The sequence below is a fragment of the Lichenostomus cassidix genome, chromosome 2 (assembly GCF_008360975.1).
Source record: "Lichenostomus cassidix isolate B80296 chromosome 2, HeHo_3.0, whole genome shotgun sequence".
NCBI lineage: Eukaryota > Metazoa > Chordata > Aves > Passeriformes > Meliphagidae > Lichenostomus > Lichenostomus cassidix.
The window spans coordinates 55103288-55122331 of NC_139482.1; the positions used below are offsets into that span (position 1 = coordinate 55103288).

The 19044-nt window shown below is 37.8% G+C and overlaps 1 protein-coding gene across 1 annotated transcript; it reads right to left on the bottom strand.

Annotated features, from left to right (window-relative positions):
- Positions 1–2599: 2599 nt before the first annotated feature.
- LOC146441397 (uncharacterized) lies at positions 2600–12759 on the bottom strand. The gene is made up of 4 exons (XM_085049833.1): positions 12643–12759; positions 11273–11448; positions 6222–6380; positions 2600–2784 (listed from the first exon to the last, which is right to left on the bottom strand). Exons 1-4 carry the CDS (start codon positions 12714–12716, stop codon positions 2600–2602), a joined length of 594 nt encoding a protein of 197 aa, XP_084905959.1. The 5' UTR covers positions 12717–12759.
- Between the last annotated feature and the right edge of the window lie 6285 nt (positions 12760–19044).

Sequence of the window (19044 nt, forward strand, 5' to 3'; positions counted from 1 at the left end):
AAACTAGCTTTACTGCTGTTGGCTTTGGTATGGATAGACTTAGTTGTACAAAGCTCTGGCTAGACACATAGTTGCTGACACTCTCGGTGAGCATGATCCTGGAGACATGCCCATTTATGTATTTTTGTGTAGCTCCAAGGTAACTGACACAGAAACATTTCACACCTGTGACTACAGGGCAGACATGTAGTTTCAACATCTTTGTGTCAACATGACTAGCTATTCTCTGTAGTCACTAGGTTCCCCATGTAGCTGAAGGACAAACAGAACCATTTTGGCATGTGTATATGCCTATAAGAAGATATTACTATAGCTTAATTTGTATACAATTAAAAAAGCAACTTGGATGTATATCCTAAAAAGATTTTTGCAAAATATTCTCTGCAGCTTTCTTTTCTGGGAGCAGGATGCCTGCACAGTAGGATAGAGTGTCATCAGTTGGGTTCAGGACTTCAGCTGATGCAAAAGGTGAGAAAGCTGAAGCTCTTATGTTAAATACACAAGTGGGCCTGATTAATACAAATACTCCCTAGCTACACATTGAACAGAGGTTGAAAAATCCAAGAACAGAATAGAGGTTGTAAAACCCAAGCACCCTGGACCCTGAAAAAAATCCAGGTTGAGTTTCACCCACTAGCAAACTACATCTGGTGAGCACATTATAGCCATAATCTCAATCTTTCTAATTCTTAATCTTTTTTTCCAGTGTGTGACGTCTGAAAGACCATGCACTGGCAACAAGAGAAAGCATATGTTCGAGTAAACATTTCAGTAGTCTGCAAACAGCTACATATTATCCATGGATAATGTTCCTCTCTCCACATCCCTCACATGTAAGGAGATTTACTCTGGAGTGGGTAATGGACAGAACAGGTTGTGCAGTATTTGGCAAAGCAGAAGCACAATCCTAGTGTTTTTCTTTCTAAAGTGCATGTTTCACAATTTTTCTTCTGATTTTTATCAGTTAGATAATTGGCTATAATCTGCCTTTACACTGTCTGAATGAGAAACAGTGAGCCTACAAATTGTTTGTGCATGGTTAGAGTTGCTTATTCACTGTAATAAATTGATCCCAAAGGTATTGGTCTTTTCCCTAAAGGGATGAACATAACTTTCTCTTACAGGACAATAAATAACAAATACAAATAACACCAAAGATAAGCAACTTGTGAAGAACCAAATTCACACCATCAATTTTCAAGTTAGCCTGAAACATTCACTTCTTGGTCCTCCAGCCCAAATAAATAGGTGGCCCTAATCTTTCTAAGAACTTGAGAGTGAAGGCCTTCATAACCTTTTCCTCAAAGTTAGAGACTCATAGTCTACTCTCTTGGCTGAGCTGGTGCTCCTGAGTCCTCCTAAAATAGCCCCAGTGTTTCTGCATTCACCTGGTCCTGCAAGGACTGCAGCCTTCCACCACAACTCTTGCTCAACCATCACCCACCAGAGTAGGGAGAGCAGTCATTCTGCCCATTAATCTTTCTGGAATCTTGATAGTTACATACAGAACTGCACATATGCATGAAAACCTGAAAAGTCACATCTTATTTGAGTATTTGTGCTTAATTTCTTCATGACCACAGTAAGAGCTGTTATTGGTACTTGTTCAAGACTCTTTTTCTGACAGACATTTAACTCAGGTATATAAGTAACCTGACTTCTTAACAAAATAACTGAATTTTTCTAAACAATTGTTACTAAGGGGGCCTCTTAATTACGTGTCTGAAATTAATACATGCTTCTAGATTAAATTTTCTACATTTTTAGTTGAGGTATAATATTTTCTTCTTATTTACCCCTTTTCTAAAGCAGTAGGTATTTAAACAATTTCTTAAAAGGAAGCAATAAAAGAAAACACTGTATCATACTAAGCTGCATTACCCACAATGACTCTTTCTTGACCATCAAAACAAAGCACTGTATTATTTGTATTTAGGAATAGTTACGTTTCAGTAAATTTCACTGATTCATACACAGAGAAAATGCTAGAAAACTTTTTCCCATTTATTTTGCTACCTAATAATTCAGCAATTTTTTTGAAGCAATATGGGTTCAGATACTATCTCAGAGGCCTGTGGTACACAGATGAGGAAGTACAAAAGAGTAAACATGCTGCATAACTTGAAGCTGTCTTTCCAAACTGCTGAGGCTAAAATGTCTGTGGACCTCTACACTAGGCTCAGACTCATTTGAAATCTTTCCCAGATGCCTGTGAAACCATCCTATGGCTTGGAATTGCTACAGTTCAAAAATGTTTCTGCAGCCTCCATTTCAACAGCATCCTTAATAGGACCTCTTGTGCAATATTTTTCTTAGGTCTGTATTTTTCATCTCCAATGCAGTATGTCCTTAGTCCAATGCAGCCTGTCCTTACAAACAAAAGAATACAGCCCAAAGAAAGTCAGAAGGATAGAATCTCACAAATCTGCTTTTCCTATTAAGCAACTTTAATAATCCAGGATTTTTCTTTCAGGCACTGCACAAAAATTGATGGATAAGGCTTACCAGCTGAAGTAAGTGGTACTAGGCATTATGTGAAAGAAATTATTTTCCTTCAGAATGCTTCAATGACTTTTTTCAAATCTAATGACTGTTTCCGTTAAGTATGTTTCTGGTTTTTTAGTTTTAGAATAAATTGGAGATATTTAGGAAACAATAGATTGCACATAAAAATGGTGGCAAAAAAATGCAATAAAATGTTATCCTTACCATCTGTTTTCTTTGATTCTTCCCCCACACTGAATTTATATTTTCTGTCCCATTTATTGTCTTCCTTTAATTCACCTAGCAAGAGGAAATAAGAAGCAATAAGAAATAGCATAAGCATTTTAATGCAGAGTGCATTTCAATGTTTCTAACTAAATGAAATTGCAAAATCTAAAGGAAATGTTCCTGAGGAGGAAAGGTCTGAATTTAAAAGGAATGGAATAAACATTTTCATAGAACAAAGCACCAGAAAAAAAAATTATCCCACTTCTACAGATAAGCAAGTTTTACAGTCTACTTATAAATTTCTCCTAATTATAAAAACCTTTTAAAGTTCAAATGCAAACTCGTAACTCCTCTGATTGTATGTAGGCCATTAAAAACCTGAGCATAAGTTTCATTTCAAAATCAGGAGTCTGAAGCGTTTATGCTCTTCAAAGAAATACGATCTTGTAAGATTTCATCATAAGTGTTTGTTTTAAAGAACCATCTTAGATACCTTCAACAGGCCTATGTAATTTTGCCTTACTTTCTCTTAACAGATTCCTTTATCCACGGATTCTTTTGTGTTGGCATCAAAGAACAATCATCCTAGCACTGATCACTGTCATTAGAGTCTCTATAGCAAACCAGAAAATCAAGGCTTTTGGCAGAGCAATGGTTCATGCAGAATGAAAATAGCAACTTCAGCTGGGGTGTATTTTATGAAACCAGGAATGTCAACCAAGAGTCATTCTCTTTTTGGTCCTCTGTTAGTCATACAGCAAAGCACATCACACTTTACCAGACTATCCCATCATTAAGTGAGGATGCCAAATGCTAAATCAAATAAAAAGTAACTTAAAGTGAAAGCTGGAGTAGAACAGAGCTATTTCAGCTGCAGTGTCCAAACAACAAGACAGGTCTTCTTCCTTTTGTGACACACACCTCAACATAAAAAGGTGTAAAAGTCTCACATCAGATTTTTGTAAACGTGAGGCTGTATTATAGTGATGCCTATTCCATTTGTATTATTATTTTTGGTACTATAGCTACTTTCCAGTCTTCAGATCAAGATTAAAGGTATTAAGTATTAAAGAGGATATGATCTGCCTTCAAAATACTCATGGGCAGTGGATATTTATTTTTGGTACAGCTCAAAAAAAGAAAAATTGTAGAGGGAAAAGGTCTCACTCTTCCACAATGTGCCTTAACCATTAGCATATTTATTATTTTTGGACAGCAGTGGATCAATCTCTCTCTCCAATTAAGCTTCATCATTGTATAAAAGAGGAATGGTTTTCAAACCCTAAAATATTTAACAAGATGGGACAAAAGCATGTTCTGTTCTGGTTTTATTCCAAATTTTTCATGTTTATCTTCCTAAGCTCACTGTGTGGGTGAAAAAAAATTAATGCAAGACAAGGCAGGACAATCAGCACCCTTTTCAGCTGGTCACACTGCCACTGACTTGGGGTCTTTATACAGAGAGGTTATGAGCAGATCTGACAGAGTTTAGGTGTCTGATGAAGATGGTCTTACAAAAAGAAAAAAATAGGGCACAGTCTTTAGGAACTGAAACAAAAATGTACCTAGCAAAGCACAAAAGCTGTCTTGCATTTCCTCCACCATCATACGGTTGATGGTAATGATGAGCTAAAAATGCCTTTTTGACCATTGCATAAACAAGTTGCTTGACCCTAAGTGTGTGCAGAAAAAAATGCATCTATATATACACTGTTTCAGAGTTTGATCTCTGAGAGAAAGCAAAGGGCAGTGGATGACAGAGAGACTTTAAACTCACCTGATAACACAATTTCTGAACTTTCAGTGAATATTTTGAAAAGGAGACTTTTGAATATTGTGATATCTACCATGTCATACAGGCCAGCAGCAGAGCAGAATGATGATCATAATGATCTTTTTGAAAGGGATTACAGAGGCAGAGAAATAATAAGACAAGTACATTAGATGAGATATTAACTTATAGGCATAAAGGAAGCTGTGGTGAATCCAGAGATATGAATGTTAATATTAATGTTAAGATTTCATCAGTCCCCAGAGACTCTGCAGTGATTGTACCTTGTAAAGGCCTTATCCCATAAATAAAGGAGCAGAATTTCCTTTCCTGAGGAAGACACTAACTTTCAGAAATCATTATAATTCCTTTCAAAACACTTTTGACACCTGCAGCAGAGACACTTTGCTGAAAAAGGTACTAGCAAAATAACTAGAGCATGCTTAATGCCCATATTGTTAGAAGCATGCAAAACAAAGAAGAAAAGTCTGGTGCAGTGTAACTGGCATTTCATATGTCTCTAACCTTTTTGTCTTCCTGAAAGGCCCTGTCTGAAGAAAAATCCCATACATTAGAGAGAATGACAGTTTTGACTTCCACGATTCTTCCAATCTATAAAACCCCAATCATGAAGGAATCACTGGGAAAGGCCAGGAATCCTGAGAATTATATCAGGAATGTTTTAAACAAATTTCGGTATCTCCTGCCATTTAAACTCAAAGTTTGAGCCTGGACTTTCAAAGCCTGAATGCTCATTCAGTCTAAGAGGAGGCTTCTAAGTGGGTTTTTTGCTAGTTTTGGACTGCATAATACTAGCCAAGGTTGTGACAAGTCACAGGTGGCTGGACTGCCATTTTTTTATATTAGCTTTAGGGAGAAGGAGCTGTGCAGGGAAGGACAGTGAAATGGCCAAGAGACAAGTGATCTCTTCTGTTGGGTTTAATAAGTTTTTTTTAATGTTTAATGGAATTTTCAAACATTTTTTCCCAACTTTTTTGGGGTGCAGAAAGAGATTCTTATTTTAACTCAATTCAACAGCAAGTTAAAAACACGGGAATAAAATTTCTGTCAAAAAAGCCCTCAAAAAATAAAGGCTCATGACTGTCCTTATAAAAAAATAAACTAAGAAAAGGAAGGATAGATAAAATAAATCCTAAAAAGCAGAGGAAAAAAATTCTTTGTACCAAAACATATTTAGATCTGAGGCTCAAATAAAATATGTCTTTAATTGGCTTTAAAATGAGTTTATAAGCCAACTTTGGCTTCTCCTCCATCAGTTACTCAAGTAATGAAGATGTTCATTGAAGCAGAAATATTTGTTTCAGCTTTCCATGCTGTGTATCATAAGAGGCTACTTCATCTCTATGAGAAAACTAATTTTTCCTTATTTCCAAGCAGTTATGATGAACCCCATCTACAGAAGAACACTACTTGGAAGTTAATTTAGTTTCTGATTTGCATATGTAGGTGACTATGACTATGTTAAGGAAGAGACGCTGGCCCCAGGAATGCTTTTTCAGGACATCAGGTTCCCCCATCACTAATGTGAGAAACTGGCTTTAGGGCTGGATTTATGTTTCAGTGGAAGGAGAGAACACACCATTCTGGACATGCTGTTTCTCTTCTCCCACAGTGTGATGAGGATCCATTTTCTGATCTGTCCTAGGTACGTTTTTCCCTTGGTAAATTTCATGTATGCTCATACCACTTTGCCAAATGCCATTTACACGATTCTTACTGGAATCTGTACTTTTGCTTTCCCCAGGATTTGATTCTTTGCTCTTTTCTGTCTTTGCTTCTGTGACATCTTCACCTGGCTTCCCATCCTGTTCATCTCTTTCGTTTTCATCGGTTGCCTGATAAGCATTCTCCTCTGCTTCTTTCTTAGCTTTTTCTTCTGGATCCTCAGCAAAGAGAGAAGCCAAACAAGGAAAGAAATCACAACTATCAGTGAGTTTGACAAGAAAAACTCACATAACTAAATCTACTTCAGATTTTCACATGCAAACAACTTTTACTTAGATAAATGTAGGAACTGATTTGACAATGGCAAAAGAGCATAGGACGACATTTAATAAAATATTCTGAAAATTATCTTGCAGGTTGTCCTAAATGTATATTATGTACATCTCGTTTTTTTACCGTATAAAGTTCACCTTTGAAAAAGTGGTTCCTCAAAATACTTACAAGGCAAAAAGAGATACTAGCTAGTGAAGGCTGTAGGAATGCCAAGGTTAGTTTCTTTTTTGGCACACAACAAACAGCATTTAGTTTATCTCATACCATATCCCATAATTCTAAGTATATAAAGTCTTGGTTCTTTGATATCTACTTTTTCTCCCTCTTATTCTAGGTTACTTCCTTTTTCTTCCTTTCCAATTATAGTTACCTTTTCTTTACAACATGGTTTCTTGGCAAACTAATATATCGCTACTAGTACTTGCCCTTCCATCCCCAAAAGTTTTACAGTCAGTCACAAATATACAAAGCTATAAATTCAAAAGTGAGTGTTGAACAACAGCAGTACCTTAAAATAATGTCATTCAGGTAAAAAAACCCCAAAACACAGAGATGCCATTTTCTTCCATTCAAGATACTGGTCTTGTCCTTGTCCAAACCTTAGGTACTTTTGCAATACCTATTTGTAAGACCGATTGCAAATTATTTTGGCTTCAGGTTATAGAGACCACTACATTTCTAGCCCAAGTCAGGAAGAGTACACCCCAACAGACTCAGCTGCAAATGCTCTGTGTGGCTTTCTGTATCACACTGAAAAGCAAGAAACAATCACAGTCCCTTACCACACCCCTCAAGCTAATAAACATGACCGGGTATGCACAGACTCTGGGCAGACCCTCCATAATTTTCTCCCTCTTTTCCATGATCAATAGACACTTAATTTACAAAAGCAACTGAGTAGGTCAGCACACACTCAGTTTGGAACCTGTCAGTTTATGCAGCTTTAGAGCATAATTGAGTCTAATCACAGATGTGACAAACATATGCATGTATTTGAGATTTCTGGGTTGGCAAGATTCTGGCCCACTCCTTACCCCATCATGGGGTCATTATAATTGTCATAAGAATCCACAGATATATCTCCCATTTTCTGAAAGACTGCGTAAGCTGATGAATAGAGGGGCAGATCCTATAAAAAACAGAATAATGTCTCAGTCCTATGGAATTATTTTTGATATCTATAGGGAAGATGTTTTTTTCTTCATAGGGGCAGGATCTAAGGCAGTATGTAAAAATCACAAGAGAATTTCTAAGGGTCTTGTCAAATACTTCTTATGAATGAATCAGAACCAGTTTTGAGAAAAATGTACCAATGTGGTACAGTGTGAATGGACACATACAGGTAACCAGGGTGACCACCAAACTATAGCTGAATTGCAAAGAGTATTTATTTCATTACCTCACTAACAATGCCTGGTGGCAGAGACACATGGGAATACAAGCTCTGGTCAGGCTTGGTTCATCCTAGCTGGCAGTGGAGTGGGTGCCTGGTGCCTGCCACAATATGTCAAAGGCCTTCACTTATGCAGTTTATCACAAAGCTGTGCTTTTATGACCTTGCTGTCTCCCAGCAGGAGGCTCAAGCATGTCTGTTAGAGTGTCTTACCTCTACACAGGAATTCTACTTCTCTAAAGAGGATATGAATAACACCAGGCATAATAAATGGTGTTCTTCCATGACACATTGTTAGCACTTCCAGAAGCAAGGTCACTTTGAGCAAAAACTATTCCCTCCTCACCAAATCTTCCAGTTTTAACCCTTTCCTCCCAGCAGGTACAAAAATGGAAAGCTGTCCTTATAAGAAATGCTGTTTTGTATTTCCTTGTCAGCAGCTAAATAAACTAATTTTAAAAGCAATAAATTATGTCTGACACAAAACCACAATTCAATTACTCTCCCTCACTTCATTAATCATACCTGAAATCTATGCTAGATTCCATAAATAGCTAGGCTATGCATGTAGGCATTTTTCTTGGTGTCTCCCAGATTTCACAGAATATTCTGAGTTGAAAGGGACCAACAAGGATCATCAAGTACAGCTCTTAAGTGAATGGGCCATACAAAGGCCAAGCCCATGCTCTGACCAACTAAGCTAATCTCAGGGTCTCATGGCATACAGAAGGATTTCTCTCATTTGGAGATCTGAAAACAAAAAAGCTTTATTTTGCACCTGGATTGCAGGACAGAACTTTGTCTCAGGAGAATTGAGCTTGCTACAACACCTCTTGTCAAAAGTAGTGTCAGAAAATACTTTATCTATATGGTGCTTTGTACATTAGGGTGTTTGTTTATTCCGTTCTTTTGTTTGTAGCCCTTTAATGATGATCTTTTAGGCAAAAAAAAGTCAGTAATCAACCCACTTACTTTTCCCACACATTATAAGAAATTTTCTATAAATATCACACTCATGATAAAAACAGCTTACTGAGGCTTCTAGGAACAATGCCATTATCAAAGGGAATACGATATTGCACAAATAATGTAATAATATTATTAACTATGAAAATAGCAATAATAGATTCCTTCCTTTCTGATCCCCAGTTTCTTTTTGCTGTCAACATTAAATGCCTTATCTGTATTCCCTTAATAATAATTGCTTTTATTGGCAGTGCATCATGATTGCATGACACCAGTTTGACAAGGGTCAGCAATTTAAGCCCCTGCTCTGTGGCAGGCCTTGCTGCAAGCCACGCAAGGAGGATGGTGCAGAAACTTGCTGCAAGTCAGGAGAAAATAGCAGCTGAGCAAAGATATTGATGCAAGTGCTCTAGAGTCCAAAAACAGTTCCTCAGTCCTTAGCCCATACAAAGGTATGCTGAGCCATATGTTTGTACAACTCATTCAGGATTAAAAAAATATGCATGCTTGTACTGCTAAACGTACTTAAAAACACAGAAATTATTTAAAAGTCCCCCACAGGTCTGTCTTGCACATTGGATTTTTATATAGCAAATCTTTAGTCAAGGAAATATATACAGTACATGTTGAAATTAAATTCTTAAAATTAGTTAATTGTATTGTAACTTCATTTACTCAACACTCCTATACCGTGAGACACTGAACATGTTAAATGCTTTGCTTGTTTGGTTAGCTTTCATTTGGTCCATCAGAAACAACAAAAATCCCAACCAACCAACCAAAAACTAGCAATAACTAGAATGACAACCAAAAACCCAAACCAACCAAACAAAAAGCCCCTGGGAAATAAACAGATTTTGAATTATGTTTTTGTTTTAATTTTTACGGGATGCCTAGAAAATGCTTTTCCTTAATGGCAAGATTTAATCACAAAGGAAAACTTGGTTTGAATAATACATGATTTCCTGAACCTTTAGACAGGTCTTTCAGCTGGAGAGGAAAAATTTGCTCTGGCATTTTGGAGAACTATGCCGAATAGCTAAAGTCACGGCCACACAATACATTAAAATCAAACTTATTCCATTTATACTAAATAAAACAGTTCCATTAAATAAGGGATTGAGCAGCAACTATTCAGATCAGAGAATAAATTGTATCGTATTATATATATAAATATATAACATGTATTTTATATATATATAACATATATAAAAGTTCCATGAAGAAAAAAAAAAACAAGCAGTGAAATATTCCTCCTATTTTTTTAATTCCAAAACTGGTTTAAATCACCTAAGGGCACAAGGATACCTTGGGCAATCATCCATTCCCTTGAGGTAATGGACAGTTATACCTAAATGATTCTCAAAAGATGACTCAGTATTTCCAAAACAACTTCAATAATAGAGGTTTGCTAATGTCTAAGTTATTACACATTATAATAATGTCTATAATAACCTGCCAATTTTTTCTCCTCTTGACAGTCCAGGGTATTTGAATAAAAAATAGTTTTCTTATTTTGCAGCTGTAGTAGACTACAAAAAACTGCTTTCAGCTATACACTTTCTTAGCTATAAAGAAGTTATCATAATTTTCATTGCTGTACTCTGCATTGTCTACAACTGGTTTATTTGTTTCCTGAACTGCAGTGGCCAAAACTGGACACATAATAGCATTGAGGGCCTTGATACTGCTGAAGAGATGAGAAGAATGCTAGGGGGGTCTTAGAAGCAAAGTCTTTGGGGCGGGGGGGGGGGGGATGACTTGTGGGTTGGTGGGTGGGTTTGGTTTGGTTTGGTTTAGTTTGGTTGGGGATTTTTTTTTCAGTTTCATGACAGTATTGAACCCTGGTCAACCTTCAACAAACACAGCCCTCATATTCTTCTGAAATGTTTCCATTCCCTCCCAGACAGATGACATCACACATACTTGCAGCATAGTCCCTAATTCATTTTCCGAATTATCACCACAAATATGAAACCAGCTGTGAATACAGAATAACAAGTCCTTGTCCCCTGAACTATCCTCCAATTACTATCCATCTCTAAAACTACCAGTCCCTTTCAACTTAACAATGAATAGTCGATAAACCTATACCTACAAATACCATTCCAACTATGTTTGCACCCACTGTTAGTCTGATTTGTGACTTAGGGGAGCTCCCTTATAATATTTTTCCTCCCATGGTTCACATCCTCTTCATTATATACACTTCCATCATGTAAGAAGAATATAAGGCACAAATGAATCACAATGTCCTTATCTTTCTGATTTCAGAGTGGGTTGTTCAACTCAAAAAGCAGATTCTTTCAAACTAACAGTGCTTACTTGGAGAATGGTTAGATTGAAGATGAGCTTGAAGAAGAAGAGATCAAAAGTATTTTTATTCTTTCACTAAGAAGCCTAGCTGTTACCTTTGGTGGCTTGCGCTTTCCATTTCTCCCTGTTCTGCTGCACCACCTCAGTCCAGGTGGCTTTAAAACATTTGAAGTCCACAGTGAGTAAGGAGCAGTTGAGTGAGGCACTTCCTTCAGACCCAGTGCTCTTGACACTTGATCTTTTAACTTCAGATGGGCTAATGCTATTCAGACTGAGACACAATACCACAAAACACAGAAGAAATCAGTATCCCATACACGCAAATACAGTTAAGAAAAAACAACAGCTGAAAGTCAGATAACACAGCCACCCTGGAAAAACTAAGCTTGAATCTCTTATCCTTCCCCTTGCTCCTACCCCAGGCCAACCAATGTCAAAACAAAGAGTACAACCCGAGCTGGTATTAGAAACAAAGGGCTGCTTTTCCTTATCTATTTATTGTCATTCATAGCCACTAAGAAATAGAATCACCCAAAGTGCTATTACTACTTTGTTTATGTATCTCCACTCCCTAAATATTACTGGAGAGTCAGACAATTATAGAAATCAAATAAGTCAAAGGAGGAGTCTCCTAAAATTCACCAATGTGAGGCGGTAAGCACGGGTCAATGTCTTTCAAGGCTTTGGTGACCTCAGCTGAGGCTCAGGCACTCATTTCTGTTGCAGATCCTACCTGTTGACTTTCAAGAATAGATACTTTATTGTGATCATTTTAATAAAGGCATCAAGTTTACTGACATAGAAAGATATTAGTGTTTGGCCTTTGTTTTGTCCAAGAATAAAGAAGTGACCTGGGACAGAGAATCCTGACTTGGTAGCCCTACTCTAGGGAGCATTAGCCATGTGGCGTTTGAATCCCAAGACATGCCATGTCAACTAAACTACTAAAAGAGCAGTACGTCTAAAACAGCAGTGCAGGTCGAACGGGCCAAGACTTCCTACACCTAAACTCCAGGTGAATTCTGGTGGTTCTTCACACATTTACATAACCCTAAAAACTATCACAAATATGTGTTTATTCTTTCCAGCCATCATTTGTGTTTCAATCCCATTTATACTTCTAGACATGAAGAAACAAGTGCCTCCCAATTACTCTCTTTACCTTCTCTCTGACATTACTGACTGAGAGAGCACTGAAGTGTATCTGATTTCACGGCTACAACCATTTGTGTGCTCTTTGCCTTAGGAGGCATGATTCATGCTGATGCCACCCTCCCTCTTTGACCTTCTCCGGGCTGGACTCTCCCTGCATAAAGTCACCTCACAAGGTGAGCTGGAGCGTCAACAATGCAGATATGGGTCTTTAAGCCACATGGAAGACATACACTCTAGAGGGGGAAACCAGGGGAGTTGACTGCAATGGCAGCTTGTGAAGAGGTAAGGGAGAGGGTGCAAGATTATTTACCTGGAACACCTAAATCCAGACAGGCCAGAGTGAGAAGCTTCATCAATTAGTGGAGTCACAATTTTCTCTGTCATGTCCGTCAGCACAGTAAAGGTGGGTTCCACAATGAAATCAATGAAACCTGAGCAGAAACACAAGCAGAGTCAAGCAGGGAAGAGGAGGATTCCCTGCTTCAGTGAATACAGGTGACCACATTGTAAATGACAGAGGAAAAATAAAACTATACCTTGAAAGAGGGACAGGCAAATACTAGAAAGGGAAAACAGAGTTATACATTAACCCCTGACCCAAGACCCTTAATATAGCATGCAACAAGAGGTACCTACTTAAACACTGGGAAGAAACTGTGGCAAATCAGAACATAAACAGATTCATCAATACTTGTTTTATATGAGGAGTAGCTTGATATTGAAGTCAAGTTCCAGTAGTTTTTGACAAAACTTAAAGCTCACCTTCAAAGAAGAACTCTCTAAAAGAAGAAAATTAATACAACAGTAATAACACAAGTAAGCTTAAACCTCCCTTACTCCATATCAATATGTTGCTGTGAATTCTCTTTCCTCAGTGCTTGGCCAGCTTTTTCTTGTTGATAATAAAACAGATTTAGATGCTTTCCCCACACATTTTAATATTAAAAAAGGAAAAAAGATAAAGAGCCAAATAATTTCTACTTCAGTATACAGTTTGACAGAGATGAATATGGCTCTGTTCTGAATGTTGGGAAGTGCAGACTGAAGAGCCCTGTGGCCATAAGATCATGAGAAGAAGGAAAATCCAAATTGCATTAATAAAATGTGTGAGTGAGCAGCTTACAGTACCTTACACATTTTTCTAATTCTTTTAGCACTTCACTTACAAAATTTCTTGGTGCTGCAGGTAGTCAAGAAAGCAATAATGTCCTTAATCCCTCCTAGGACACATTTGGACCCAGGTTACGATTACTACTGTTACAAATCCCTGTTATTACAATTTTTACATATTTGTTAATTATCAACAATTAATTAGTTATTAATAGTATTGTAATTTCTCTGACCAAGCCATGATTTATTTCAGCACTGGTGATTCTAGGCGATAACTGAACAACAAAAGAAGAGGAGACTATGTGGTTCAGGCACCTGAATTCACAGACATTTCAATCCACATCTTCAGTGCAAAGCAGCTGAGCATCCTTCTAGTTCCATCTCCCTCCCCATGTTTTTGATAAATTTCCAAAAGGATGGAAGTGTATTTTCATGCCCATCAAATAAAAAATGGTACTTTCAAGTAACATTTTGTAAATCTGGAGATTCATTCAGTCTTATCCGAACATGTGAATCATGCGCCTCCATAACCCTGTGTCAGTCTTATCTATTAAAATTTAAGAAAAAAAAAATTCACAGGTAGTTAATCAGAAATGCATGCAGTATAAAGCTTGAGCAGGAAATTGTGTGCTAGATCACAACCCAGATAATCCAGCAAACTTTGTATAATTCTTTCAAGCACTGGGAATTTTACTCACTGAAAACAGTGTTGTGTGCGCCACAGGAATCCTAAGGATAATGAGAATTTGATTTACATATGTTTGTGTGTCTGTCCATCTATATGTCTCTTCTATTCACCTTCACTCAAAAACTTAGTCACCTCTTAATGACCAAAGAAACGCAAGTAAAAGTACCTTGTCATTCTGCTCAGCAAGTAATATCACTACCATTTGCTCCATCACCTGAGACGTGGACAAACAACAACCCTGAGACATGCAAATCTCTGATATCAGACACATGACTATGTCACTAACTTCAGCAGCAAGGTGGTGTGATCTGTTTTGTGAGATACTGAACAGTTGCACATAATTTTACCTCTGAGAAGTCTTGTATCTCATCAAGAAAGATGAGCAGAGGTGCCGCAAAGGACCACAGGTAAACAAACTCAAATACCTAGGACAACTTTTCTGTGATATGTGGCATTTTTCCTCTATTGCCTATAACATGAGTAAGTCATTCAACTATGTTACCTTTAAATGGGGATTATAATAAAGTTGGAATCATAATCTGCTGTTGTAGAAAAAAAAAAAAGGACTTTATTAAAAATCATGGAACTTTTGCCATATTCCCAAGTGCCTCCACCCCCACCTTGTGTGCTCTCACTCTTTACCTGAAGACACTGAGATTTAAATATGGTGATTTAGTTTGCTAATTAAAATAATGAATATCAAACAATGAGCCTATTAATGCTAATGACCAGTTTACCATCCTTTTTCTCCTTCAAAAGAATGAGAATGATAAACATTTCTGTACCCTAGAGACTAAGACGATTTTATCAGTTAAAGCTGTGTGGTAAGAGTGGATTCCAGGCATAAGCCTAGTGTTTTTTCATTATACCTGCAAGCATCAACATAAAAAAAATTTGGTAGAGGACAGTTTCCCTAAGGTCAACCACAAAAAAAAAAAAAAAGAAAAAACCAGCAGCATGCACTCATCAGCCTTTATTCAATGTTTTGTGAATGTGACTTTTTATTTCTTGACAGTAAAAGGACAAAAATAAAAGCATGCTGTTGCATTTATCAGCTGCAAAAGAGGACAATGATAATAGAGGCTGATCTTCAGTAACACAAGCTTCCTAGGGTGTGAGCCAGGGAAGTTTTAGCTCCTTATGCTCTTGTTGGAAAATATTTAAGTCTTGGTATGGTCATCCTTGCAATTTTTTTTCTTCCCCCCACTCTGGCAAGCAGCTTGACTTCCCAACAAAAATCTCTCCTAACTTCTGTACTTCACTATGGTACAGAAATATTTACCATACTCATTCTATTGAATAAGAAAAAGGATGATAAATTGGTCATTACTATTAACAGCAAAAGATTGTTAAAATAAAGATCATTAATTGATATTGGTGGGGGTTTTACTTATCAGTTTAAATTAAACAATTTTCTCATAACCTGAAGCAACATGAGAGACAGATTCTTTGTTTTGAATATTTTTTTTTCTGTTGGATTGCTTAATTTCATGCAAAAAGTCCATGCTGCCAAAACCTTCAGTATGTGTTTGTGAAAATCTCTCATTAATGAAAATGTGTGCCCACTGTCATTACATGTACAGTTATCTTACAGCGGCAAACTAGCAACTCCAAACAAGCTGAGACACCAGAACAGGATTTCTAGGCTCTGTTCTTGATAGAACCGAAAGCACAGTTTTATTTCACAAAGAACAAAGACTTTTAATTTTTGAGAATTGATGGCTGCATGGTTCAGATGATAATCACAGAATCCCTAAGGTTGGAAAGGATCTTAAGATCATCAATTCCAAGCATATAATAGCACAATTCGGAATTCAGTAAGAACTTACTTTTAGAAAGAAATATAGTTGCTATTCCAGGGAACAATTTACTGAGTCTATTAACTGGGTAAATAAATGAATGAAAGGAGATTATTTGTCTGAGAATCTAGCCTACTGTCGCTGTTGAGCCGCTAGCAGAGTAAAGAACCCAGTTCTCAGTGGCAAGAAGGAAAAGAGATTTTATTATTTTGATTTCCATATATGTAGACTTTTCACAGGTCACCCAGACTGGTCAGTCAAAAACCTCCCCCTAGGCCTAATTGGCCAGGCCTGAACTGCCCAAATCTAGAGATCCAGTTTGCAAAAACATCCAAACTTTATCTTTGTTTATAAAACACAGCAAAATGTTCTCACAAGAAAGACCTGTGCTAGTCACAGCCTACACCTTTGAAAGTCTTATCTCCTTTCAAAGGAGATAAGAGAGCCAGAAAATACAGGTGGTTTCAATTTAATAAAAGGTATATTAGAGAAAGACGCTGTCAAAATGTGCAGCAAACTGAGAAATGAGCAATTTTATAATGGTAGAAGGCAAAAAAATGAGTCTCTTAATGTCAATGGACTATGAAATTGCACAAATCAAATAGTATATGACTAAATAAGGCTGCCTTGACGTACTGACAAATGCCTCTTTTATAAGGTAAATTGTATTGGTGATGGTTTAAAATAACATTAATTTTGCAGTGGCTTGATACAAGGGGCATCAGAACAGAATTTTCTTGCCTCTCCTGGTCTTTCTGAGCAAAGGAGCACAAAAGGAGAGGACAAGAAAAACTGGTTCTCAAGCATACACAACCCTATGTAGAGGGACCCCAGGGCAGGCACAACTCCTCTTCCCTGTAAGGAGTGAGGAGCCCATCTGAAAGCTGATAAAATGGATGTTTAAGCAAAGTCACTACCTGTACTTTCCCTCAGAGCAACCAGAGGAGAGTTTATCTTCTCCCAATGCACAGCAATAAACCTATGTCCAGGAGTCTTCAACAAAAGTTTTAGTTGAGACTGTAGCACTTCAGGTTTGTTGTTGCTTTCCTCCACAGAGCTGCTGGCACAACACACGCAGGGTTATTGTTGCAGAGGAGTAAATGCTACAAGCCTGGTAACCAGGCCAGGCTTTTATAGGGCTCTTCAAACTCAGATTCTTAAGTGAACTGTCTAAACTTCCAAAGCCAGAAAAATTTGGGATGCTGTCTCTGAGAGAATGGCTTGCCTACCAGAAACAATGAAATAATTTTAAACAGAAACAGCTCTTAGCCAAAAATATGAATCTGTACTTTCCTGGATTCAGGGAAATCTTTGTTTCACTATTTGAGGGAAACTTCTTGCTTCAATTTTTTGTTTGTTTTCTTTAATAAGTTTTCTGTCTTTCTGTTTTTCTCCATTTCCTCAATTTTAAGCATCCATGTTGTCTTTCCTTTTTTATTCCATTTGGCTACCTACTTTCCAGTTGAGGCTGGAACATGATCTTCTATCGACTTCACTTACTTCCTAGGTATAAAAATCCACCTACAAATCCGCCTTTTCCATTGTCTTTTCTTTGCGCCAAGAACCCTGTCAGAGACTGAAATAGTTCACGCCTCAAACATTGATATAAAGTTTTGCTCATTATAGCAAAACTGTAGAAAGAAGTCATGGAAGTCCACCCCTCCTTGAAGATGCCTGACTGCATCTTTGGACGGAAAGTTAAACTGCTGAGATTAGATGAAGGGAAACCCATCCTTCAATCATCTCAAGCCCAGGGAGAAGAAGACAAGTAAACAAGGAAAAGAATGAGAGCCAAACCTAGCAGCCATGCTGAGAGTCACCTCTGGCTGGGTTTGGGGTGGGGGAGACTACAGCTTGCAGAAGCCAGGTTTACACAGGCTCCCACCTGAAATGAGGAGTGGGGAGAAGGAGATTTTGGGAGTGTGGCATAACTTCTGGTCAGAGGCAATAAACACCCATACTCCCTTACATAAACTGGCCCAGCTGTGGAACCCCCAACTCCATAGGCCATAACATGGGATATTCACAAGAGGTAGCTGAGGGGGTGTCCTAACCCAGAGGCCTTGTACCACAGGATTGCACGGGATGCAAAATGATGCAACAGATCAAGGGTCTGATGCAAGAGACTGCCCCATCCCTGCCATCCCGGGGGTGTACCTGGACATTGCCACCTGGCCTGAGCACAGATTAACCCATCGGATTCTACGCTTTTTGGGGGAAGCTTCACCACCAAGAAGACCAGCTGGAGAGGATCAATGGAACATCGCTGGGATCCACAGATGGTGATATTTTCTTTATTCTGTCTCTTCGCTCACTTTCTGTCAGCCCCCCACACACACCTATTTTCTATTTCTTTCTCCTCTATTGTCTCTCTTTTGCTCCCTCTCTCTCATATTTACTATCAAATAAAACCAGTACTATTGACTTTGGTATGTGGTCTCATTTGCACCTTAATTCAAGCAGAGGCATTTCTAATAACTTTAGTAACCAGATCATAACAGCCCCCTGAACAGTTTTACTTCACTTAAGCCCTCTTGTTCTTTCACTAAATGTTAGGCTTGTTGCCTCATCCTTCCCGTACTTTTTCACTCAGTAACTGAAGGAGATGTAGAGAAAGTACTGTTGGTGAGTCTGTAAAAAGATCTTTTCCTGAATGGGTGGCACAGAAGAAGGTTTGCTAGTTGCTTGACTTCAATGAAAAATAATGGTTGGTTTAAAGCATTGGGAAGGAAAGGGTGGAAGGAATAAATTGTTTTGGCAAGGTCATCAAAGGAGCTGACATTAGATGTTCATATACACCAATGACACCCATTCACATGATATTCCCACATGTGCCTTGTCTTCACAGCTCACAAAACCATGGAGTGTCACAACCACATAGCATAGTTATATCTGTAGACACATCAGAGGTAACTTGGTTACTGTATGGAACTATCACAATAAATTTAATGGCTCCTCAGCTTTGAATTGTTGATCTGCGGAAAATAATGCCATTGTGCCTTATTTCCTCTCTTCAACATAGTTCCAAATTATGAGATCACTAGGATCTTAGCCCTACAGAGAAGACTAAGTTTTTTCTTTTAAAATGCTACTTTGCATGCACCAAAAGGAACAT